Source organism: Columba livia, chromosome 1 (assembly GCF_036013475.1).
Source record: "Columba livia isolate bColLiv1 breed racing homer chromosome 1, bColLiv1.pat.W.v2, whole genome shotgun sequence".
In the NCBI taxonomy this organism is placed as follows: domain Eukaryota; kingdom Metazoa; phylum Chordata; class Aves; order Columbiformes; family Columbidae; genus Columba; species Columba livia.
In genome coordinates this window covers 22,923,333-22,948,917 of record NC_088602.1, presented here as the reverse complement: position 1 = coordinate 22,948,917, position 25,585 = coordinate 22,923,333, and the positions used below count along the sequence as shown (strand labels likewise).

At 42.0% G+C, this 25,585-nt stretch overlaps 1 protein-coding gene across 1 annotated transcript in view; it reads left to right on the top strand.

Annotated features, from left to right (window-relative positions):
- Nucleotides 1-4,199, top strand: part of USP12 (ubiquitin specific peptidase 12) — a 38,801-nt gene extending 34,602 nt beyond the window's left edge. The window contains exon 9 of the mRNA XM_065050673.1: nucleotides 1,520-4,199. Coding sequence (XP_064906745.1) covers nucleotides 1,520-1,621 — 102 coding nt within the window. The 3' untranslated portion in view covers nucleotides 1,622-4,199. The remainder of the gene's footprint in view (nucleotides 1-1,519) is intronic.
- The last annotated feature ends 21,386 nt before the right edge of the window (nucleotides 4,200-25,585 follow it).

Below are 25,585 nucleotides of genomic sequence, written 5' to 3'. Positions count from 1 at the left end.
AATCCCTGAAACAGGAGCCTTTTGCTCCTGGTGGTATTCTTGCTAGTATTAGTCATGCTTCCAGGAATTCTTATTATTAAAAAAAAATAAAAATAAAAGGTTTCTAATTCTTTTCTTGGAACAGCAGAATTCCCTTTACCAGTTTTGACTTTGTCATCTGTCTCATCAGTTAGCTTTTGTTCTTTATTTAGAGAAAGAGCAGAAACTGCTGGTGTCCGTATATTGTATCATCTCAGGTTTTTTGCTTGTTCTGTCATCTTCCTTTTTTTTTTCCTTTGTGCTTATGCATGAACAGAAGATGATTGTGCTGTCCAAGTCCTTTTCCTGACTTTATTTGAATTAATTACATCTATAAAATGAATAGTTTATATTTTCCTTGCAATACACAAAAACTGCGTAATTAAAAAGAAGAAAAATGAGTGAGATAGGTATTGGACTTACGTTTTTAATTGGCAGGACAGGTCAAGGGTATTGAAGAGTTCTTCTCTCCAAGCCACATTATGGACGGTTTTTCACAGAGGAAATGACAAACATGGAAATACAGAGCTGATGGGAAAGTGAAAGGTTTTCTTCTGTGTCTTATCAAGATACACAGTAAATTGAAATGTCTTGGTAGGGTCAAAAGTTCACTTACCTCCAGGGAAAACAGTGAGAGCTGTAGCAGATCTCACATCATTTCACAAACATCAGGGACAATCTCTCCAATTCCAAAGCAGCAACACCTGGCAGTAATGTATTTTTGTTCTCTTAACCCTTCTAAAGAAAAAATAAGGAACTTTTTGTTCTTAAATCTGAAACATCTAATTGAGATTTAGGCCCATGGCTCACTCCTTCCTGAGAGAGTTTTTATTCCGCGTCATGGGAGTAAGATTAAATTAAATCTGCCTAAGTGAAGGAAGAAATATCTTTCCACCTTTGTTGTTTGTAGCCTAATTGCCTTTATTTTAAAATGTGGTGAGAGAGCTTACTTTCAGTTTCTTTTGTAGCCAAAAATCATGAAAATGAAAACGGAACAATACTCTTCACCTTCCTAACACAAGTTTTGCATCTTTTCCCAAAAATCTTGGAGGCTTTCTAAGCTAACAGGATCACAAGCAAAGATTCTGTGTGATAAACATATAAAAAGTTAGCCTTCATTCTTTGCCTTCTCCTTATTCTCCTCTGCATTTGATTGACTTATACCGCTTAGAGTTAGAAAGAGAGTTTGTACTTGCATTCTTCAGATTGATGTGAAGTATATCCTTGTCTTTAAAACTTTTCTGTGTGAAAGTTGTACATCAGATTGCACTCACATAATACTTAAAAGTGTATATATAAAACATATATAGCTGCTATCCTCTGTGCAGGTGATGGCAGAGGGGAAAACAGAACATCACAAGTTTAAGATTTAGATTTTATTACTTTATATAATTATGTGAAAGTTATTTTTGTTTGGCAGTAGTTTTTAGAGTGGAACTTAATGTTATATATGTGTCATGCAAGGTATTCTTACTTTAAATTTTTGGGTTTTTACATACAGAAAATTGATGCACAAGCTATTGAAGAATTCTACGGGTTGACATCAGACATCTCAAAGAACTCTGAGTCTGGTTACATCCTCTTCTATCAGTCTCGGGATTGAGGGGGAACTGTAGTGAAGAGAGATTTTTATGTCTCGCATATTCTCTATCTTGGAATGGAGCAAGCACTGGAAAAAAAGGAAAGCAGGGAGCTCCAGGGGCAGTAGCACAGTTTGCACACACAACTAAACAAAGAGTTTGGGATTCTTAAAACCTTTGTGTCGTTTTCATTTTATTTGCTCAGGTAATGTGCTGAGTACGCATCTCCACTGCATCTCATAAGCAAAAGAGAGATACCAGCCACTCTTGCAGGAGCTTTCCTTTAGGTAATACTATTTCTGTGGTCCTAATTTAAAGCCCATTAAGGTCACTGGAGAACCTTTCATGGACTTCAGTAAAATTCGAATCAGGTTCTAACTGCACTGCTAGATTAGTGCAATAGGAGCATTAGAAATCTGTATTTTATACAGACTTTATATATAAAAGGTAAAGGACTCTTTGTGAACTTAGTTTCCTGTGCTTAAGTTTAAAAGAATGAGGTTGGGAGGGTTAACATGTAAGCAAGAAGATATATCTGGGCCCAACACAATTGCCTTCTTGATGGTAGTAGTTTAACTGAAGATATAAACTGATGTCAGGGAGGCAAATATGTTTTGCTTCTCTGAAGAAGCTTATGTTATTTATAATGTATGACCGGGAACAATCAGTCAAGATTATGGCTTTTAATCTCCGTATGGGGAAAGATTTGGTTTGTAATAGTTTTATTTTTATTTATAAATTATTGTAACTTAGGATCTTGTGTATTGTCCTATATTCTAACAAGTATTGGAAATTTTATATATTAATTTGAATTAAAGCTGATTATGTTTAAATGTTAAAGAAGAGCCAATATAAATTCTAAAATCAATGCCTACAGTATCTGTAAAAAATGAATAACACAAAAGAGAGATTTGCTTCTGGAGGAACTGGTATCTAAGTGAGGTACTTTAATTAAATTAGAATATCCTCTTTCCATTAATGGATGAAAAAAGCAGTGATCAAGCTATTACATAGAAGACTGTAAGAATGCATATCATAAGAAGATGATGGTGCAGTGGCGGTATACTGGTCCTTGTAAGTCTTTAATAATTTGTTAATGGTTCACACACTAAGCAAATTAGAATGATTTGTGTTGAGGTAAACCATTTTAAGACTAGTATTCCCTCTTCTAAACATAGATCCACTTCTGTTCCCAATAGCATGGGTGACTATCTCAGAAACCACTCGAGGTCTCAAGTATAAATTATGTCTGAGTAATAAGAAGAAAGAGGCTTGGAACTTCATGAGACTAAAGATACTACACTGTTTAAAATGAATCATACTTAAGTCCTGTAGAGTGAAAATTTCTAAAACCAGGCCGTTTACCTTGTTTTAGGTTAATGAAACAGCTTTAAGAATTAAATCTTGACAAAACACCTGATCTGTAATAAATGTGAACTATTGATTTGACGTTCTTCAATTTACCAGTATGTTATCTGACAGTAGCTGAATGTAATTTCTGGAAAGTCATGGGATGTGCATTCCAGATTATGGCAATCAGGTCTTGGATGTCCTTGTCACTCCCACTTCAGCTAGCGATTTTTACATTCTTGTAGTTTTCTGAGGTTATTTTATTGATACTGTTACAACTTTTAAAAAGAATGTCTCCTGTCTGCTGCTATAAGTGACTATTTACTTACCTGTATCTTTTAGCTCAGGAAATGACTTCACCTATTCACTCAGTTGAACAAATCTTTAACAGGGTCATTAAATAAATCGGGCTATTTAGCAACTGTCATACTCTAACAAATTGCTTTTGTAAAATGCAAAATTTCTAAAGACTTGGTTTGGCTAGGATTATTTTATATAAAATAATGTGTTCTGTTTAAACTACCAGCATTGTAAAGCAAAGCTTAAATATTGTGGAAGGTGCACAAAATATTATTGGATTCTTCTTAAAGAATTCAAATAATTTAAAACCTTTTTCATCTTTCAGTGGGAAAAGGATTGATGGGTGAATAAGTTGTATAATGGTGCATGTTAGAAGGATGAAGTCCTTTGCATACTAAAGGTACAGTATTGTAAAAGAACTGTCATGTTACTTTTTGCTAATTTAAAATGTTTGGTCATTTTTTTTTCTTCTTGGTGTAGTTAAAAGCTGAGACTAGTTGCTAAATCTTTTATACCCTAACAAAATTTAAAACATTTTTGTTGTTTCACTGGTTTTACTCCTGCAATGTATTTTTATAAGATACTGACTTTTATTTTGTATCGGGTTTTTGAGGTAGTACTCCAAATTGTATATTTCATTTTTCTTTTAGTGCAGCTGAAATAATTTTAAGTTCTTAATTAAATTGATATCAGAAACTGCAACTTAAAAAGAAAAAAAAAAAAAGAAAAGAAGCAGGGAAGTACAAAATATAATTGATTGCTATGTAAAACATTGTAGGATATTTTTCTTGGCTGTAATACAGTGGAGAGTGTGGGAGAGTTGTCAGTTGTTGTAAATGGTGGAAATTATTTGCTGTGTAACTATGTAAATGTTAATTGGGACCACAGTCCCCTATTTTGTATATTGGAGCAAAAAACTTCTATTAAATAAAGTATGTTCTCTAAAGTTAAGTACTGTATCCTTTGTGGAGCCCAAATGGTCAGTCAGCTGCCTTTTGTGCTTTTCTGTGTTTTCAAACCTAAAAGTATCTGGAATTTCCCGTATTAAACTAACTGCTCTGAGCTGTGGAGGGACAAGTTTGCTTAATTACACTGCACTGTATATCTTTCTAGGTGTGTTGTTATGAAAATAGTTCGATGGTAGCCATGGTTTTAGTGGTGTACTTCTGTGGAATTAGTTTTTAAGTAAGTTTTTGGTTTCTGAGGTAAAGGAGAAGGAAGTGTTTTGAAAAGCTGTTCTTCCTGGACTTCCATTTCCTCAAAAAAAGTCTGTACCTTGCTATAAAATATGCACCCAAGTTATCTAAAGGATTTCTTGGATTACCACCTTGTGGGAGGGGAAACAAAAAAAAGAAAAATATGAATGATTACAGTACTAATATATGAGAGACTGACCAAAGAACAGGAATCCAGCATCAGAAGAAAAAGATGGAGCTGGTTATGATATCCAGGTATGATCTGGCATCAAGTCATTCTTCACTTGGAGTGTTTGCTACTATTTGTAATAAATATATGTGCTCATGGTTTTACAAGCAGCTCATACCCTGCCATGTTTGTAGTTATGACACCCATATCCACAGCCTTTCGCTGCCTGGAAATGGTGACTTTTAAGTGTTCGGGTACTTGTATGAGTGTTAAAATCTAGTTGTGTTTTCAGAAGTTAGTCATAGATGAGATGCACATCTTAAAATGGCATTTGGATGTTAGCACATGGGGATTTGATTTCAGATCTTCTGCCACACCTGTCAACCTTTACATAGGACGGGCATGTACAACACAAGATCCACAGATGTGCATCCTTCTGGACGTCCTGGCTTGTTCCCATGTCTCTATCCTGGTGTTTCCACAAGCACTGTTGCATATGCTTTATTTGGAGCACATACAGATGAACATCTGTATTACTTGGTTACTTTTTTTATGGTGATGTTTGTAAAGTTTAAAACCTGAAGTATCTGAGGCCTCTAGTTGCTTTCATAATTCACGTATTAAAATTTAAGAACTTTATCTTGTGCTATTTGGTCCAGTCTCTCAGCTGTAGGTGTAAGATGATCATGTATAGACTTGGCAATCCCGTCCTTGTAACTAAAAGAAACATCGATATGTGAAATCTTCAGTCTTCATTTACCAGAACTTATGTAGCTTTGTTTCTTACTTTTTTCTACAAACATTTCCAATTACCCTTACCAGAAAAATGATAACTCTTTACAGCTAATATCATAAACAGATCCTCATAACTTTCTTCATAACTGTTCATTCAAAATCAGTAGTTGTCTCACAGCGTAGTATACCACCACAACATGGGTTTTAAAGGAGCAGGGATTAATTCAGTTATACACAAAGCCTCGTCTAGTTATACACATGAAGAGGTGACATCTTTTTTTCTGTTTAGCTGGTTTATTCAATGGCAGAATTCAACTTGGGCTGAAAGGTGGAATTTGGAACTTTTTTTAAAATGTGTTGCAAATGCACCAGCAACTAAGGATGCCAAAACAAATGTGGTTTGTGTGTGTGTGTGTGTGCATGTGTTTGGTTTTGATTCTTTTTTTTTTGTTTGCTTTTCATTTTTTAGTTTTTCTTTGTTTGTTTTGTTTTTTAAGTTGCCTGAGAGTGTTTCTTTGAAACTAGCATATCACCCCTTTAGATGTATTAGTAGATTACACTAGCGGTACCTGTATCTTTTAGTTACCTTTAAGTGTAAGAGGAGAAAATTTGATTCCAGTAGATGTTAATAATCTGTGGGTTGCAATATTACATTGCAGATACTTTTGTGACTTTTAGGAAAAAAGTTTAAATACTGCAGATAACAGTTTCTTTGTTCTCAAAGAGTGACTTCACGCTCTAAGCTGTCCACTTCTCCCCCCACGTTTGTCTGGGTTGTTCTTAAGTTTGTGTGTCTTAGAAATTCAGTTTTTGTTTTCCCTCTTGATAATGCAATATCCGCATTTTATGGTTTTTGTCTTGAAAGACTTCAGAGTTCTTTAACCTCTCAGAGCATGACGTGAGATGTATAATACATTAGTCTCTTTACATGCAAGCCTCCAAGTGCTCAATTATTATTGAAATTAATATTCTACATACTCTGTACTCAAGGGCTGTTCATTTTGCAGCAGCTTCGCATAAATGAACCATGCAGGTCAACTATCACACAAATACATGCTTCATCTTCTAAATTCAGAGATCTCTGAAATCTATTGTTTCCAGTTTTAATGGCAGCATAGCAAGGCAGAAGTAAACTTTCTTTGGTCTTTATTCAAAAATGTCTGCAATATTGCCTGCCTCATACCATTTTTCTTAAGTGAGTTAAATTTTAGGCTAAACCTAGGAATTGATGAATCCTTTTGTGGAAACTTGTGTAAGAATGTGTTGGAAACAAAGGGGAATTGTTTGCAGACATCACCAGTTTTAAAATGAGCTGAGTAATATCTTCCAGTTTCTTCCGAAAAGTACAAATAAATGATATTCTTTCTTTCCCTCTAATGGCTTGCGGTTGCTGCCTGCATAAGAGATGGCAAGGGCTCAGAAAAGGCCAAGGTACTCTGTACCCAGCTCTTTGTATAGAACTCGGGTTGGCAGGATTAGGGAGCTTTAATTACAGAAGGATCATCAGTCGTGTCCTTGACCTGCATTCTGCAGGTTATCTAATCCAGGAGAGCAAACGCACAGCAGGATCTGTCAAAGAATATGGAAAGTGGCTTTACAATTTTTTGCTAACATACTAGATATAAAAGCAGCATTTCCTAAAAGATAAATTATTACATTTAATGCAGATGTCTGGTGCTCAGACAATGCAGGGAATGCTCAAAGTATCCTGCCTTTCTAGGCTTTTGTTGCTTATTAAAGAGTCATGCCTTTGTGTGCGCGTTGAATTTGCTATTTAAGCCCATACTTGAAATTTCCATCTACATGAATTTGCTGGATTGATAGGATTGTATTAACGAGCGCTCCTCCAGAAACAATTTATGCATGTATGTCAGTCAAATGGAAGATAATCTTTTAATGGTCTGCTCTACAAAGCATTTTCAGCTGTTCACTAGGATTCATCTCTGTGTTTCTGTTACTAATTTTAAGTTAGAAAAAAACTGAAGGACTCCCAATATTTTATTAGCATGCTATGTCTGATATTATTAAGTGATTCAATATCCGTGGATGCCTGACTTCTGTCAGGTATTGGCTGTTGAGAGATTGAATGTCATCACATCGTAACGCAAGTACATCAGCTGCTTTGAGTTGCTTTTATGTTATTTCAACTCTGTTTCACTAAATGTTGCGTTATTGTAATGGCTGCTTTAATCAGCTCTCATGAGATGTGCTAACGACATTCAGCTCGAGTTGCATACTCTAATGCGTGCACATTTATTTGTGTTTCTAGAAGCTGATTATCCTAATGTTATGTCACGTCAGTCTTGTCTCTGCATCTCTCGTGTCAAGGAAGACTGCTGATACGCAGCTTCAGGCAATGTTTGCTAAAATACTGAGTTGTATTTCAGAGACGAGATCAATGTTTAAGATTTGTCCTTTGAAAATATCTGTAGCTTTTTGCCTTCTAATCCTCATGCCTCTCTGGTAAAAGTACTCTTCAATATCAAAAACCTTTTTTGGAGTCATGGGGTTGAAAAAATACAATGTGGGTATAGCTCTTTCTTCCTGTTTAAGGAGACTCTGAAAGACATTCAGTGTTTCTCTTAAGATTGTTACAGAATCAGAAACATATTTGGAAAAGGAAACATTTGTTTTATGAAAGATACTCTTCAGATTATTTTTGAGTTTGCCCAGAGCTGACGGTGGAGCCATGGTGATATCACACCAAAGAGGTCAATCAGAATGAGGGACAAGTTATGTTAAGACCAGCAGGAGCTAGATACCAAGGAGATATCTCTGCGTTTGCTAATCCAAATGTATTCCAGCAGGACATGAATTTTTATAATATCTCCATCCATGATATTTGCAGACAAGCCACCAAGAACTTTCAGTGAATATCTGGGGAAAAACTGCATTCAGCAGGACTCTATGCATGTGCAAGGCTCCGAGATTGGCCACTGCTCCTTTTCATTCCATTTTTTTTATAAAAGACCATATTGAAAATACAGTTTTGATATGTATAGTCTGTGTCTTCACTCACCTTTCTTTGCAGTAAAATTCTGGTAACTTTTTCCAAATTGCAGAGTCTTAGGGGGAGGCCTACAGGTTGAGATCAAGAAGTATGTTCCACACATAGATCGCAACACCAGTTAACCTCTTTTTTTCTATATATTGCATGCAGGAAAATTCCTAATTCACCAGAGGAGAAACAAGACAAAAGTGACTATAGTTCCTAAACTTTTCTTTGTCTGTCTTTGTTAAGAAGGTATTTTGGGGGGGAAAAAAAGGTTAAAAAATAACTTAGGCATTTACAAAAATTATAGTGCATGATAATTTTGTGCCTCAGTGAGTAATAGTAATTGTTAAAGATTATAAAGCAGTGAAACACTGATTTTGGCCAAATTTGGTAACTTATAAAACTAACTAGCATACTGAAAGCTTATTAATAAGGATTAGAGTGAGATGAAAAAAGCCTTGACTGTCCTACCAGACTGGAAGGAAAAAAAAAAGGGCAGCTGTTTGTGCAGGCTGGAAGGGCCAGTCCGTATGACACAGATTATCAGCCTGCACTGTCAGTGTGTGTGTCCAAAAAATGGTATCTCCTGGTGTTCATGCTGTATGTCGGATACATCCAGATACAGCAGAAAACACAGCTGTTCATTCAACAGAAGACTTCCGTAAAGAACACACCCGTTACAATAGTTACAGTGCATGGGTATTTAAGTGCATAAATATCAACTTAAATTTTGGAAATTGAGAAGGAATAATGTGAAAATACAGCTGCCATGTGTGTCCACCCAAAAAATAAAGCGAACACGTGGGTGTATGGGGATGCTGAGTGTCATTCTCTGGAGTCTGGAATAGTCCTATCCCAGTTCGGTGTTTCCCTTGAAGAAAATGCACATGTCTCCCTCTACTCTGCCCTGGTGAGGCCACATATGGAGTACTGTGTCCAGTTCTGGGCTCCCCAGTTTAAGAAGGACAAGGAGTTACTGGAGGGAGTTCAGCGGAGAGCTACAAAGATGATCAGGGGCCTGGAGCATCCTTCTTATGAGGAGAGACTGAGAGAGCTGGGTCTGTTCAGCCTGGAGAAGAGAAGCCTGAGAGGGGATCTCATCAATGTTTATAAATATCTCAAGGGTGGATGTCAAGAGAATGGGACCAGACTCCTTTCAGTGGTGCCCAGTGATAGAATAAGGGGCAACAGGCACAGACTGAAGCACAGGAGGTTCCATCTGAATATGAGATAAAACTTCTTTACCTTGAGGGTGCCAGAGCTCTGGAACAGGCTGCTCAAAGAGGTTGCGGAGTCTCCTTCTCTGGAGATGTTCAAAACCTGCCTGGACACATTCCTGTGCAATCGGCTCTAGGTGAACTTGCTTTAGCAGGTGGGTTGGATTAGATGATTTTCAAGGTCCCTTCCAACCCCAACCACTCTGTGATTCTGTGAAATCTTCACCCAAGGAGCCCTCCCTGCCACTTACTCCGCTATGATCCAGCATTGCAGCCACTCTTGAATTTGTTACTGTGCCCTCTACATGAAGTGCACATAAAAATTCTATCTTGTGGATCATTCCTTGCAAAATTAGAGGTAAGACTGGGTAGAAGGCTACATAAGCTGGTTGCTTGCTCTTCCACTTGTGTGCAACAGGTTCAGCAGCTTCTAGGACTTATGTGTATCCTTGGTGGTTTTCTATGTTAAAGTCATTCTTGTTCTAACTTGTTTGGAGGTTTCTAGCTGAGGGGCATCTAGCATCTGCACATGAAGATTATCTCATTAAAGCATGATTGGACTCCAATTTCCATCGCTGGCAGGGCATGGATAGAAAACTTCCTGATGTTTCATAGCTATTTACCCAAGTACTGAGATCAGCACTGCATTTTTTGTTTAGTTCTCTCAGGGACTGGATCAGATAGTAAGGGTCAGCATGCAGAGAAATAACTAAAATCCAATTAATTATTAGATTTAATAGGAGTTATGTCTTTTAAATACCTTTGTCAGTAAGGACCAAAGACAGCATAGTGCAAGATCCATAGTAATTTCTGGAGAAGCACAGAGTGCTGAAAGTTTGGGGTCTGGAATATCTGAGAGAACAAACCTTCCAGGTGCTCCATAAGAGCATATGGACCCTCAAGAGGCAACAGCTCTCCCTGAGCATCGTCTTTGAGATGCTGATTCAATGCAAACAACTTATATTATCTGCTGAAATTAAAAGTGGTGAAGCATTTTTCCCATTCTGTAAGATCCACATAAATTTTGAGGCTGGAGATGTTTTTAGTTGAAAATTAGTTTGATGTTTTGTGATTAATAATTTACTGAAATACTTCTCATAGATTATTGAGTTAAGTTCCAAGTCTCCTTGTATCAATGCTGGTTTCCCATTATTGCTGTTATTTTCTTAATTATAGTAAGAAAGATGTAGAGATTAGAAGTCAGCTGTCGCATTAGCATTCCATTTATTGGGCAGATTGGTCTTCTGTGGATGTCTAGATAATTATATGTAAATCACTGACTCTTGCTAATGGCCAACTTCAGGGTTTTTTCCACAAATCTGTCAGTTCTTGAATGTTTCTCCTAAAGCGTGAGGAGGAACTAAAAAACATTTTGACATACTCATGCAAATGTAAGCTGAATGTAGACATGCAAATACTTACACTCTGCAGTATCTAAATATGGATGCTTTCAAGATGCTACTTATATACTGGAAAACAGGGTATTTATTTAAAAACAAAAACTTTTGAAATGCAAGTGCCTGAAGCTAATCTCAATATGTTTTAAAATACCACTTGTCATCTGAATATTTTTTCAGTGTCATTAGTAAAATTCCCCTAAAATGACAAGGAGCTACATAATCTCAATGTCTTTGTAAGGGTTATTATAATGTAGATGCCTAATATAGAGTTGGAGGCCTAACTTTTTACATAGAGTTGACAATTTTGCCCTGATTCATTAATAGAAGTTTTCAGTAGCTTCACATAAGGTGAAGAATCCATCTTGTGGATGGTGGTGAAAATCTACAGTTCCATATAATTGTAAATAAATTTTTAGATTAATAAATCCTGTTTTTTTTTTTAATTACTGGAGCCAGTAATAACAATGGTCTAAGCCTTAGGAATGTTCTAAGTGTGGTGTAACAGCATAGCATAGTCAAACCTGTGTAAGCCCAGATTTGTGTTTATGGATGATTAATGCTATTCAAACAAAAATACTAACACCGACAGCAGAGCTTTCACATACCAAGTGTGGGAGAGAAGCTCCGTCTTCTTTAAATAGTCTTTTGAAAACAGGCTTTGCTTATAGCTTTACTGCACTTAGTTAATTGCACAAATCTTTCACCAAAATTTCATCTGGTCTCCTTCAGATACCATTTGGGACTTGCAGAAAACATACACAGTAAATTTGTTTTCCTTTATAAACTCAAATGAATGAGTTTTGAACTAAAACTGAGTTGATTAATTCAGTCAAGCTTAGTTATGATTAGTTTGCTCACAGTTCACTAATAGATCTCATTACATGTAGACTTTTAAATATTTGAAACAGAATTAATAATACTTGGAGAACTCTGCTTATTCTGTTTTCTTATACTGTTGACCGTAGGTTTTTTTTTGTTTTGAAAAGCATACATACTATTTGAGAAGAAAAGCTCTCTTCTATGAAACCTAATCAACTAAATTACAAATTTGTGTAAATATATACATGTAATTCCGTGAAACTGTGTATGTCTCTCATAAAATACTGAAATAAACGTTTATGGTGATCCTGATTTAATAAAGTGCAATTCTGAGCTGCAGAATGGCTGGCCTGCTGAAAGGTTTGGGATTTTTTTGTAAATCCTGCTTTGGTTGCTGGATGTAAATATTGGTCTTTCCCTAATGTCTGTCTTGTGCTCAAAGAGCTCTGAGAATAAAAACTGAACCTGGTGTTCCTGTTGTGGGTTAGAACTGGTAAGCAAAGAGGAATACTGGCTGCTGTATGTAACATGTGTGCTCATACTAACTGTGACTAGTGTTGCCTCATATTGGATATTAGGAAAAAATTCTTCATAGAAAGGGTTGTGGAACAAAGTGCCCAGGGAAGTGGTGGAGTCACCATCCCTGGAGGTGTTTAAAAGCGCATAGACAAGGTTCTTGGGGACATGGTTTAGTGCTAGAGTTAGGTTAGGTTATGGTTGGACCCAGTGATCTTGAGGGTCTCTTCCAACCAGAATGATTCTCTGATTCTATATTACTCAAGAACAAGACAAACTGAAACACTACGGTTATGGAACAGATTTATCCAAATTCATGCTTCCATGAAAATGCAATTGAATGTTCCCCCTGGGACTAACCTGCAGTGACTCACAGGTGATGCCGACCGGAGAGGGCAGGGGTTCCACTGAGATGCCCCTTTGCCTGGGCTCCATCTGCAGCTCTGGCTGCCGTGTCGGAGGAGGAACATTGCACTGCCGCAGAATTCACACACTCTCATTAAACCAGCCCTCCTGAGGCAACGCCACACATGATATGTGCTAAGTATGTGATCATCATCAGGAGTTTCACTGATGACTAATGTTGTATTAGGGATATTTTGTTTTAGAGTGTTGTTGTGAGGAAAAGTAGTTACCCTCATGTCAGTGATACACGCTTTTAAAAGCAGGGCTGCCTGAGCAGCTTTGTGGGGAAAGAGAATCTAGTTCTGTCAAAACACCTTTCTATGTCAGAAATGAAATCCAGCAATTTTCTTGGGCAAGCACCGGGATTACAGGAGGGAGCTTTGGAGAAGTTCCAGCGTGCTGTGGGCCACCAGCTAAGCTACACTCGTCACAATAAACACTGGTGCTCTGAGCCCTCTGTGAGCTTCCAGTGAGATACTGGCTTGGATCCATTGCTCTACTCCTGATCTTCAGAGTGCCAATGGAATGTACCTCAACTTTCTCAAATCCTGTCCTTCTCTCTCTGATCAGAGTCACAGAATCACAGCATGTTAGGGACTGGAAGGGACCTCAAAAGATCATCTAGTCCAATCCCCCTGCCAGAGCAGGAACACCTGGATGAGGTTACACAGAAATGTGTCCAGGTGGGTTTTGAATGTCTCCAGAGAAGGAGACTCCACAGCCCCCCAACAGAATGGAGTCAACAGACTGCCAAGGGCCACGGTAAAATGCACTAGTGGGGTACAGCGTTTTCTGAAGAAGGTCAGCTCCTGTTGTATTTGTGCACTTGTGTCTCCAGAGCTACAACTGAGTAGGGATTTTCCAGGAGAGATAATTTTGTGAGAAATGAGTGAATTGTGAAAACTGAAATGCTTTGTGGGAATGTCATTCAGCAATTTGTGTTGAAACAGCTGCAGAGCAATTGGTTTCCTTGCCCCCCAGGTCATCAGACAGGTTTATGGGTAGCTCAGATTTTAGGACTCAGGCATAACTTTGCTATGTGAACTCTTCAGCAGCAGGAGATCCCAACTGGAGGAGCCCTTAGCCCACCAGGCCACTGGGTAGTCATGAGGCTTTAAGACAATGTAAATGTCTGAGGCTGCTGTGCTTGTTCAAGGTCTTCACAGTGGCTTCAGTCTAAGCATTTGGGTATTAAATTGTATGTACCAGGAGTCTGGATTAAGATTGCATTCCTCCCATTTCTACCCTTTGCGTGCTTGACTTTACAAAGTTGATAATATTCACTGGAGTTTGTAGCTTCCTGGATTTTAATGAAAGGCAACAGGAAGAAGCTGGAGTGTTTTCTTGTGCTGGTAATTTATCAGTATCTAGAAGGACTGGAAACTTTGGATCTGTCTTAAAAAACTGTCATTTGAGCTAACAGAGCAAGAGATAGGATGGTTATCTCCCGAACAGTTTGGTATGAAATGAAATTAATGAGATAGCAAGTGGGCTTCACAGAGACTTTTTGAAGGAAATAAGTGACCTTGGAGTGAGCTTCTGACTCCACAGGCTGGAGGAGATTGTTTCCGATTTGATCCTCTGTTTTCTCACACCTGCCCATGGCAAGTTTTTTTAATTGCTTTCCCATGCCATCCTCTTGTTTGCTTTTAATGCTGGGGAATTAGATGGTTGGTTAGTGAAAGACCAGGATCTATTCCCTTCTGAAAGCTGTGGCCAGAACAGATTGCTCAGGGCTTTCTCCATTTGGGTCTTGTAAACACCCAAGGAAGAGACTTCACAGCCTCACAACCTGCAGCACTGCTTGATTGTCCTTGTGCAAGTTTCTCCTTGTGAGCCTGAACTTCTCTCTCTTTAGTTTAGGATGATTATCTCTCATCTGCCCACCATGTACCATAGAGAATAGCCTGGCTTCCATTTTCCATGTTTGAAAACCAAAGTAAATGTAACCTCTTGTGTATCACAGAGCTATAAATTTCATCCAGCTGCTCCTGTGGCACACCTCTGAGTGGTACATGGTGCCTCATTTAAGATGCCTCTTGCTGGCGTTTCTAAGTAGGCTACTTACTTGAACTCAGTACCCTTCTCTCCTGCTGCCACCTCACATGTGGTCAGCCTGAACCAGCAATTTCCTCTCACCCCATTTGATTAATTTCTCCTTCCCCATGTTTGCCTTTACCCTTGACTCTGGTCCCAATTTCTGTGTGTGTGTGTGTCTCATTTTCCATATGACCTGCTCCCTACCACCGCATTCTACCTGCATCTCAGGGCAGATGTCTGCACCCACATTGTTCTGCTCTCCATTCTTCCCTCTGCTTTCCCCAGCCTCGACTCCCAGCCCAACTCGTCCCACCAGCTCCAGTCCCACTCTCTTCTTGTTCTGTCTCTCCTCCTCTGGGATCAGTCTGAGACTTATTCCCTTTGTATTCAGACTGGAAGTGCTTGGCCCTGCCCAGGTTCAGCAGCAGAATGCTTCTGCTGCAGATTCAAGTCTAACCCACAAGCCCAGTATTTGGCTTGTGACTCATGAGTGCCACCTTTGAGACCTGCAGATTCACAGACTCAAGGCAGTCCATGTAATATGGGGTCACCATACACCAGGGCCTGAGTAGCATTGTGTCCCAGAGGGGACACTGCCAATCACTCTGTTTTTAACCTGGAAACCCTCTCCCCTGTGCAGTGTTTTTGTTGTGCTACACAAAAGCTACATGCTTTAGTTCCAAGTCTTCCTACCTGTCAGTGGTCTGCTGCTCATCTCTAGCTGCACCCTGGCTTCTAACAAAGTCACAACACGTTTTCCTTCACCTTCATTTATGTGTAATATGAGTACTCTGCTTAAAATTTAGTCATTTGTAAACTAAAAGCATTGGCAAGATGACTTCACTTTATTATCTCCTTCCTAAGCAAAATTATCCTTGAAACTCACCTGTGAAATCATCTGATGTACTGTGTCTGCTGCTAATAATATCATAATTTTTCTCATTTTCTAATTTTAAATTTGCACTGCTCATATCCATTTATATTTTCTGGTGAGTTACTGCATTATCCTGAGATTGTAGGGGGAACCAGGTTATTACCACCTGTTTACAATGCATGAGTCCACTGGGGCTGGGGCCATGTACGCTGTGGAAGTTCAGCCATAGCAGTCATTAGCTATGAAGGATATTAAATGCTCAAATAGGAGGCATTTGAGGTGGCGAGACGTGAGGAAGGAATTTTTTACAAAGGGGGTGGTGAAACACTGGCAGAGGTTGCCCAGAGAGGTGGTAGATGGAGACATTCCAGGCCAGGCTGGGTGGGGCTCTGAGCAACCTGATCTAGTTGAAGATGTCCCTGCTCGTTGCAGGGGGTTGGACTAGATGACCTTTGAAGGTCCCTTCCAACCCAAACTATTCTGTGATTCACTGCTGTTGAGCTCAGATTTATATTTGTATCCACCATGACAGTGATGGAAATTACTTTGTGTGTGTGTGTGTGTGTGTTGAGATTGGTTCAGTAGTATTTCTAATTCCTTTTTTTTTTTCCTCCTGGGGTGGTGATGTGGATTCCATCTGCTGTGGGATTTCTTGTTCTCAGCTCCATGTAATGAATTGCCATTTTCATGTTTTGTCCTGCACAGTGGGGGCGTTGGGGTTTCCTGGTGCTGCAATTAAGCCATAGTGACGGAGTCTGGAGGCATCAGGGGGTGGTTCTAGGGAGGCAGCCAGGGGTGCGGTGCTTCGGCTGTCCTGCTGCGATGCCCAGCCTCAGGCCAGGGCAGCTTGTCCAAACAGCATCACCCGTGACACCCAGCAGGTGCTAGATAAGGCAAGGAGGACAAACTGTGCTAAAACAAGCTGTGTTACAACAGCTTTACTGTGTACGGCCATCGTACTGCTGCCGGGTTTAACTGCAGGCCTGTCTCATCTCCTCTGCAACAACAAACTGAGCTTGCTGGAGGACTGCTTTCTGTGTAATGAAGAGAGCTCAACCAACACTTAGAATTTCTGGTTTTCTGTCAACAAGTAATGAGCAGATGCAGGATGAGCCCCTGAAAAGTTGTTCTTTTTGTGTTTCTGATGAGGAGTGAGTTGTTGCCATCCATTCAAACAATGTTCCTGTTTGGCACACTGGTTTTTGATGAAGAGAGATGGAGTTTTCGCAGTTGCTGCCAAGCGGAGGTTTCTCCAGGCACGCTGCTTGCTCCTGCCCAAGGCAGCAGCCGCCCCTCCAGCTGCTACCTGATGCCTTGGGGGGGCGCATCTTCCCAGCACCCCACCTCCCTTTTCCTCATCAAAATATCAGCTCTTGTCCCCCACCAAGGGAGGTAAACAGATTGGCAGCAACACAAAAACCCTCAAAAACAAACTCTTGAGGAAGGGCTTTATAAACATTGTGCTAATTCTTTACAAAACGGCATGAGGCTCTAATCAGGAGTAATTAGAGGAGGTGCGATTCCAGCATGCTGCTAATTAGGTACTAAAAACCTGAGCACAGTTGCCAGCACCTCTCTCTCCAGTGATAATTCAAAATGTGGTATTCTTCCCCTGACAAATCTCTATTGATGAATAAATAAAGCGACATTCGGTTATAATCACCCAAAGTTATGGCAAAACCCATTCACTTTAAGCTGTTAAACATCTAGCGAAGTCAAGAGGACTCATTCCAATTACGCTGAAAGATTAAAATATCTTGTTGTTTTTTTCTATAAAGAGTTACTGAAAATCACGCTTGTTATTTCCCCATAGCCAATGGCAGTAGCGTCGCTTCCTTGCTTGGCCAGGCTCCAGCCCCAGCCCATGCTGGTGCTGCCATGGCTTCTTTGGGAAATCAGCTCCCCAGCTGTAATTTCTCACTCCAGCTGGTGCCTGTGCAGCATTACTGTGGGGATGTGCTAATTACCTGCTATTAATTCAAGCAGAGACAAGCGCACCACATTTTCTAATTTGTAGGTAGGATGAAGATGTCGGACATTGGTCCTACCTTTAACAGCCTTTGGTGGTTGTTGCCCTGACCAAAAAGAGATGTTACCAGCTTGCAGAACTTTTTGATATTCAAATTTTATCTCCTCTCTATTCCAGCTGAGAACAAACATGCAAATGTTGGAAACTTCCTCCAAGTCAGAAAGCCTCGACACACCAATTTTTAGATTTTAAAATTACATGTTAAGTGGATGTCATTTGGGGATTCATAGGTGTACTTTATAGTGGTTTTGACAAGACACAATGCAAAGGATGCAGACAGTACATATTTATTGCTTGAAATCCTGTGGGGAGAGAAAGCGGCTGCTTCTGTTTAGAAAATTGTCTCTTTCCTAGATCACGCTCTCATCTTCTGTGTTTCCAAAGGGAAAATACATGTGTCAAAGGCCAGGCTGTGCAGAGATTGATGCTGGGGAGCACTGATGCTGTCTGGTAAGTGACATCTGTCGTCAAGGCTCAGGGAATGGTCAGGAGGCTTCTGGTCCTTGGCCTCTGCTGTACCAGACGCTCCCCCGTGGACCTGGGGTGACAGCCTGCCCCCGCTGTCGAGTCTCACAGCTTGTGGGGGACCTAACCGAGGACAACAGGAAAAGCTTTCATCCTTCGTCGCCAGTGGATCAAAAATCCCTAAATGATGGAAAACCTGATGGTTGGCGTTACTGTTCTTGCTAACAGGTCGGACAAACTGGGAGGTCTAAGGGGGCTGTGGCTATTTGACATCCCTGCCCATGGATCCCTGGTTCACTGCTGGGGCTCAGGATCCACCTCCCTTCGTTCCTGCTGCTGCCAGCCACGTCAAAATATCAGCTCCTGTCCCCGCCTAGGGGAGGTGAACAGCTTGGCAACAGCGCAAAAAACCTCGGAAACAAACTCTCAAGGAAGAGTTTTAGAAACATTGCAGAAGTGCATTTCCTGGAGCTTGGAAGGCTGGGAAACTAGAGGTGGAGCTGTTTGCCTCTGACATTTACCATAGAACCAAGAGCAAAATCCAGATCAACAATGACAGACAGGTTGGCAGGAGGTGCGTAACCCAGGAGTTTGACAAGCCAAGCAGACAGGTTGCGTTTGCTTTGGAGAGGAGCAGAATTTGGGCTCTCAGCAGCCGGTGATGTGCTGGGGTGCCAGCTGTTACTCCGCTGGGCTCCATGGGATCCTCTCCTCATCCTCTGCACCCAGCAGCTCCTCCTCACTGCAGGGTGGCTTTCCTCACCTGAGACACTGTAGTGTGGAAAAGCTTCCCCTGAAATTTGTGCCTCACCTGCAGCCTTCCCTCTATGCTATTTCTACAGCAACTTTTGAACAAAACCTGAGCAAGGTGCAGGAGTCTCAAAGGTCATCAAGTTTCTCCACACTTCATACATACTGGTGAATGGGTAAAGGAGAAAACCACAAATTATTTTTTCCACTAGTTGTTTATTTAAAAGTTTTCATAATTATTTTGAGGTATTAGGAAGCGAAAACCAACTCTGAGAGCTGAAGATGATATAACCAGCTCCCTGCCAAGTGCCAGTGACCTTGTCCCAAGTCCCAGGTATGTCTCTTTAACATCACTGCCCTCCTAAGCTTTCAAATAAGTAATTATTACAGCACTTCCCCTATACAGAGGGAACTACACCTTTATTTTTAGGCTGAATCTCATTTTATTTCCATCCTAGTTTGTATTTTTCATTAAAAAAGAAAATTCTTCCTCCAATAGCTTTATCAAAATACACGTCAGTGCTTATTTTTACTGATTATTTATAGTCCTTCATTGTGTTTACGCTGAGCCTTTTCTGAGAAGCTTCCATTAGGGACTCTCAAACCTCAGCACAGGGAGGTTGGTCAGAGGTGGGGCAGGGTTAAATAATGGCAGGATGGTTTGATCCCAGGTATGATTTGAAAATATTAACCCTGGTACCACTCCTAGAACCTTAGTTCTGGTCAATCTGCCTTGCAAGTGAAAGTTCATAGGATTACAGAATGGTTTGGATTGGAAGAGACCTTTGAAGATGTCTAGATCATGATAGGCCATGGGCAGGGTCATCTTCCACTAGATCAGACTGCTGGTGTGTAGCTCTCTTATTATAGAAACATCCTAAACTAGGACATACTCTTGAGGTAAGCAAATATTCCAGGAGTGTGCAGCTGACTCCACCTCCGAGCCCTCTGCTGTGGACAACACCCTTGAAGTTAAGCTCAGCAGCTGCAGCCAGGTGCGGTGCCTGGGCCGAGCCCAGCCCACCTGCTGTGGGGCAGCCCTGGGGATGCGCTGCCATGCTGCGGCTCTGCACAGAGCCCAGAGGTGGCTCCTCTTCCCACCCACTGCTCTGGGCAGCCGTCCGAAATGGCAGAGTCAGTCCAGCGTTTGCGTTTCTTCAGGTGCTCCTCTAACCCCTTAAAATGTGCTTCCTGCTTTGAGGTTATACGTATGCATTAAAGTCCCACAAATATTTCAGCTGTCAACAAAGGCAGAAAGAACTTGAGTAGGCAGCAACTTATTTTTAGAGCTGATGACAAAACCATGTAAAGGGTTTTGCAGTTGCGTCCATGAATATATTTCCACTTAATATGAATTATTCACCCCCTCTGCCACAGTTTGCTTGTCTGGAGTAGGCAGTGACTTAGGCTTCCAGTCATGAATCCTCACTCACCATGTCTGATACCTCCCAGCATGGTTTACACCAGCCGGCTTGGTGACGGGCTTGCGTCAGCCCCTCAAGTATGTCTGACTAAGGCAAGGGAAAGACAAGCAGTCGGTCAGCTCGCTGCCATCGGCGAGGAGGAGGGGGACTCGGTGCCGCAGAGACTCGGGACCAGGGCTCTTCATCTCTGCCCAGCCAACTGAGGATTTTGTGCTGCTGTTAGCAAAATGGACCTTCCCTCTCTTTTTTAACTCTGAAAAATATAACCTGTTCTTCTGGAAAATAATTCTAGAAAATCAATGACTGCAAGGAAGTACCAGGGAGAGGAGAAGTTCCCCAGGCAACAATACAGCGGTCTCTTGAGCAGACAGACACACTAGCACCACGATGTCTCAAGTCTGTGTGGTTAACCATCTCATAGTTAATTGATTTATGCTTTACAAATTGCTAGAATACAAAGATAGTTAGTTCTGTTATTCAATGTAGAAATACTAGAAAGAGTGCAAGGCCTCTTGGCTGCGACGAACTGTGTGGGCAGCATGGGCAGTGTTGAACACATAGCAGCTGCCAGCTGTATTTTCCCCTGGTAGTTAGGGCCTCTGTGAGAATGAGGTTGCACTGAAAATGCTAAAAACTGCTTCTATACAGTTCTGACAGGGATACCAAAACTTGAACAGAGACATGCTTGGTCTGAAATGGAATGAAAAGTCCTTGTGGGTGAGTATGAAGAGGGTCTCCATCTCAAAGTGCTCCTACTCCATATCCCAGAGCCTTTCCAGGGCTTTTGGCAGGGAACAGTGTTAAAGACAACCACTGCCTCCCTTTCAGATTTGTTTCTACCCAGGCCTATCATGTACAAACTACATAAAGAGACCAGGAACAGGATCCCTGTCCCTCTGGCTGAGAGGACAACACTACTTGGGCATGAGAAGGTTCTCACTTTCTCAATTGCCGCCTGTGTGCTGCGTTATTTGTTACACTGTGCCCCAGTTCAGCCCCTGGCTGGTGCCTTGGTGTGCACTAAGCCATTCCTGGATGTGGGCATCACCTTGGATGTTGGAGACAGGAGCCTTGAAAAGAGTCAGCAGCTTTGGGTCAGTTGCTCTCTGCAGCATTTTCTGCTGGCTTACTTGATCCAACCTTATGTCAGGTATATCATGTATATCATGTGAGAGATGTAATTAAAGAATGAGTGACAGCCAGCCGTGACACCCAGACGTGGCGGTGGGGCGATGAGAGCCCGCGGGGGAGCAGGAGCTGCTGCCTGCAGCTGCGGGAGCCCTGAGGAGCCCAACACCAGGCAGCCAGGGCCGGCTGCAACTGGGCATCTATTCAGCATCTCCCTGTGGCTCCACAGAGCCGCAGCTGCTGCCCTGGGCCCATGGCTTGGTAGCCAAGCTCTCATCTGGACAAGCGTGTTCATGTTCCCTGACAGAGAGGGCAGAGGTAACGTCCTTCCAGAGGGTCAGCTAGAATCTCCCCAAAGAGACAGACAGACCCAGCTCGGGTTAGCTAAAACAACACATTTATTTTAAGGCACAGACAAGTAAAAGATTCAGCAAGATGTGCAGGAAGGTTTTCAAAACCATTTTTTTTTTAAAATCCTAGTCTGTAGGAGGCAAAGATATTACATTGCAACCCTTGCTTTAGGCTGTTTGGTTTAGTAGGTCAGATTGAGCACAAATGTAATTTCATCCCTCCCTCTTCTGCCTGCTGTGTTCAGATATAGGCCAGCTTCCCTTTAGGTACAGTTGAATGGTAAAAGATCTGATTTACAAAGGTCCAACCTACCTGTACCACCTGCTGCCTTCAGCAAAGGTCAGGAGCTCCTGATGTGTGTGAAGAATCAGCACCACAGTACATTGCACTCACAGCCTTTTCTCTGTGGGTCTGCAAGAGCCTGAAATCAGTTGTCATTCAAGATCTCTACAGAGCAAAGGGTTCATCTGATTCAGTGGCTGGTTTGGGACTGTCCTTTGTTCTCCTGCTCTTCAGCTGTCTGTGCAGAGCTGAAGCATGTGAAGGGTGGAGGGGTGCTCACCCCTCTGTGGTGCGTGGAAGGAGAGCATGGGGGCAAGGAGAAGCTCTACCGACATAAGTGCCATAAGACCTGATGGCTGCAGGGCAACCACAGGCCACTGTGGGTTGTTTTGAGGGTGATCGCAGAATAACTTGGAGAAACAACAGGCAAACACTAAAGTCTGTCAGTTCAGTCCAGGTACTCTCTGGGGATGCCCTGAGTCACCCCATTAATGTCTCCTCCAAGAAAGACTCTTGCTGTTGGGAGGCTGGAAAGGCTCTGGGGCTCCTCTGCTTGGGAAAAACAGCAAATGGAAAGAAGGAAGAGGAGGAGCACCTTAAAATGAGACAACTTGAGTGGAATATTCCACTACAAGTCAATTGTAGGAGCAGCACAGCAGTGGGAAAACAGAAAGTCCTCACTCTGCCTCTCTACAGCCCACTTCATCATCCCCCACCTCCCTGGGGGAATGATTCTGGTGAGACCACATCAGAGAAGTGGGCATTTGCTTCTTCAAAATGTGCAGTTAAGCATGAATGTTTTTATGAAAACCTCTGGCATTACCATCTCCACACGGGGAATAGAAGATAGCATAGCAAGAGTGGGCCAATAACTCTTGATACACCAATTTGCTGGAGGACCCAGGGGGAGACTTTGAAGTGTGCCAGAGGAGTATGAAAGCATTTAGACACCATCCTTCTGGGAGGGTGGGGGCACCAGCAAGCCAGAGCTTTTGCCAGCTCCCTGCCCGTGTGAAGCCTCTTGCTGGAAAGCACTTGCCATGAAGGAGTCTCTGCTGCTCTCCACCAGAAGAGCAGCATGCTCCTGTTTGCCCACATGAGATCCTGACCTGCCTGCTGGGATAGCATTAGTGCAGCTACAAAAACTGAAGCAATATTATTTATTCCAATTAACCTGTTTTCAGATTAAAGTGATCAAGCCAGAAGTCACATGTTTCATAGAAAGGGCCTTCAACGTATTTTCTCCATATCACTAATGCTGTCAGCTAAGTCACAGGAACCTGGGATCCAAGCGCTGAAGTGCCCTGGGCTTTCCACCTCCTTCATCCTGTGTCCATCATTATTGCTTTGGGGCACACGGCTGAGGCAGTGTGTCAGTGCCATCAGTGCTGGAACATCTGTGAGGAAAAACTCGTTTGATATCAATGTTTTCTTGTGCAATGTGTAGTATCCAGGATCGCACCCACTCAGCTCCTGGGCTGAAAATGCAAGTGAAAGTTCATAGGATTGCAGGATGGTCTGGTTTGGAAGAGACCTTTGAAGATCATCTAGACCATTACAGGGCATGGGCAGAGTCATCTTCCATTAGATCAGGTTGCTCAAAGCCCCACCCAAGCTGACCGTGAACACTTCCAGGGATGGGGCATCCACAGCTTCTTTGGGCAGCCTGTTCCTGTGCCTTGTCACCCCCATAGTGAAATATTTCTTCCTTATGTCCAGTCTATACTGAAATCTCTTCCAGTTTAAAACTCTTGCCCCTTGTCCTGTGACTATAGGCCATGGTAAAATGTTGTGTCCCCTCATCATCTGCTGTCGTAAGACGATGTGGAGAATGCAAAATTGCTGGCAGGACCTCTTTGAGCACTATGGGTGGGCCGGCAAGAGTAATGAGTCTAATTCAATATGAATTTAACATCAATACCCTTTAATGAACTCTTAACAACACTGAATATCAATGTCCGCCAGACCATGTTTTTCCAACCCTTATATACTCTATACCGAAAGGCCATGCGGCAAGCACAGGCTACCATTGGTTACACTTGCAGTCACTCTTCCCCCCACCACGATGGTGATTAGCTGCAGGGCACTGTCCACAAACTATTCGTGCGCAGCGACGATGGCAGTGCCTGCAGCTTGGGTTGAGGGCAGACCAGCTTCTGTTTACTTCCTTTCAGTCTTTGGTGTCTCTAGGAAAAACCTCCGTGCAGGTGCTAGACTGCACGACAGCCACATCAAGCGCTGGTTTGTTCACAGCAGACAGCCAAAAAACTCTTGACAATCTGCTGTATGTGGTATGTGGGTACGGGACCATGGTCCCTCCTGTGCACATACTCAAGTCAGCCCCTGTCTGTGGTTCAGCTGTGGAAGGACCATGGAGTGGTGGCTGGGGGTTGTGGCGGCTCCTACCAGCACTTCCCTGTGGGTGCTCATCTGAGGGTGCTCTGCAGGGAAGCTGCTGGGGTGTCAGGAATATGCTTTGTGCCTACAGTCGTAGGGAGAACCTGCATCTTGTTGCTTTTCTCCTCAACAAATTGTATGTAGGTGGAACCAATTATATGCAATGTACTTCAGCTCCCTAAATGCAAAGCATAGGAGGCTAAAATGTGCCCCAGATTGACGTCAGCAGTATTTCAAGTGTGTAGCTGAAGGCAGTATCCCTTTGATATCTGTCTATTAGTACCTGTTTTGCTGATGTCATGGGTAGTTTTTTTTCTTCTATTCATCTGTTTAGGATTTTTTTAAACTGTATTTTGAGTAATGATTTTCACCAGCAGAATGAAAGAGAATTAGCACAGACTTGGAGGGGAGAGGGGGGACATGTGACAGTTTCAACAACATGATGCTGTAGAAATATTCCTTTGAGCTTTCTGGTTTCAGAAATAAGCCCAGAGTCACATTCTTCGGAGGTGCAAAGTATGTCACTCACAAGCCAGTGGACTTTAAACTGTGCCTGTGTCTCCTGGCTCTCGGGGATCCAGGTAATGGTTTTGCTTTGATAAGCACATCTATTCAGTAAGAAACATTTATCAGCAGCTTCAGAAATGACAGAGCTGGCTCAAAGCTGCGCTGACAAATTCACTTCTGTCACAGGCAGCAGGGAGGGAGGAGCATGGGGCGAGATGGGGAAGCACAGTTTTGAGGGGTGTTGAGGATGAGGATTGGCCTTAAGTGGGCAGGGGCTGGGCTTTCCAGTGACTGTTAGGGTGCATCTCTCTTCACCCCACACTACCTCCTCCTTCATTCCCTTGGGGAAGGAAAAACCGCACATTAGCCTCTCCCAGGTCTCAGGAGCCAGAGCCACCCTTCCCTCACCTCACCAGATCAGCCCTTGGGGAGATGGTAGGTGATGCACCAGCAGCTGGGGAATGCGACCCCTCCGAGCCATGCAGGAACCTTTCCACAGGTAAACAGCCACAGCTCCTGTGAAGGGTGTGAGACACAGCATCCAGCAGCTTGATGACCTTAACAGGCAAAGAGAAGTGCCTGGGATTGCATGGCAGGCTAGCGGAAGATGCTCACTTCTTGTTTGTGTGAAAATTACT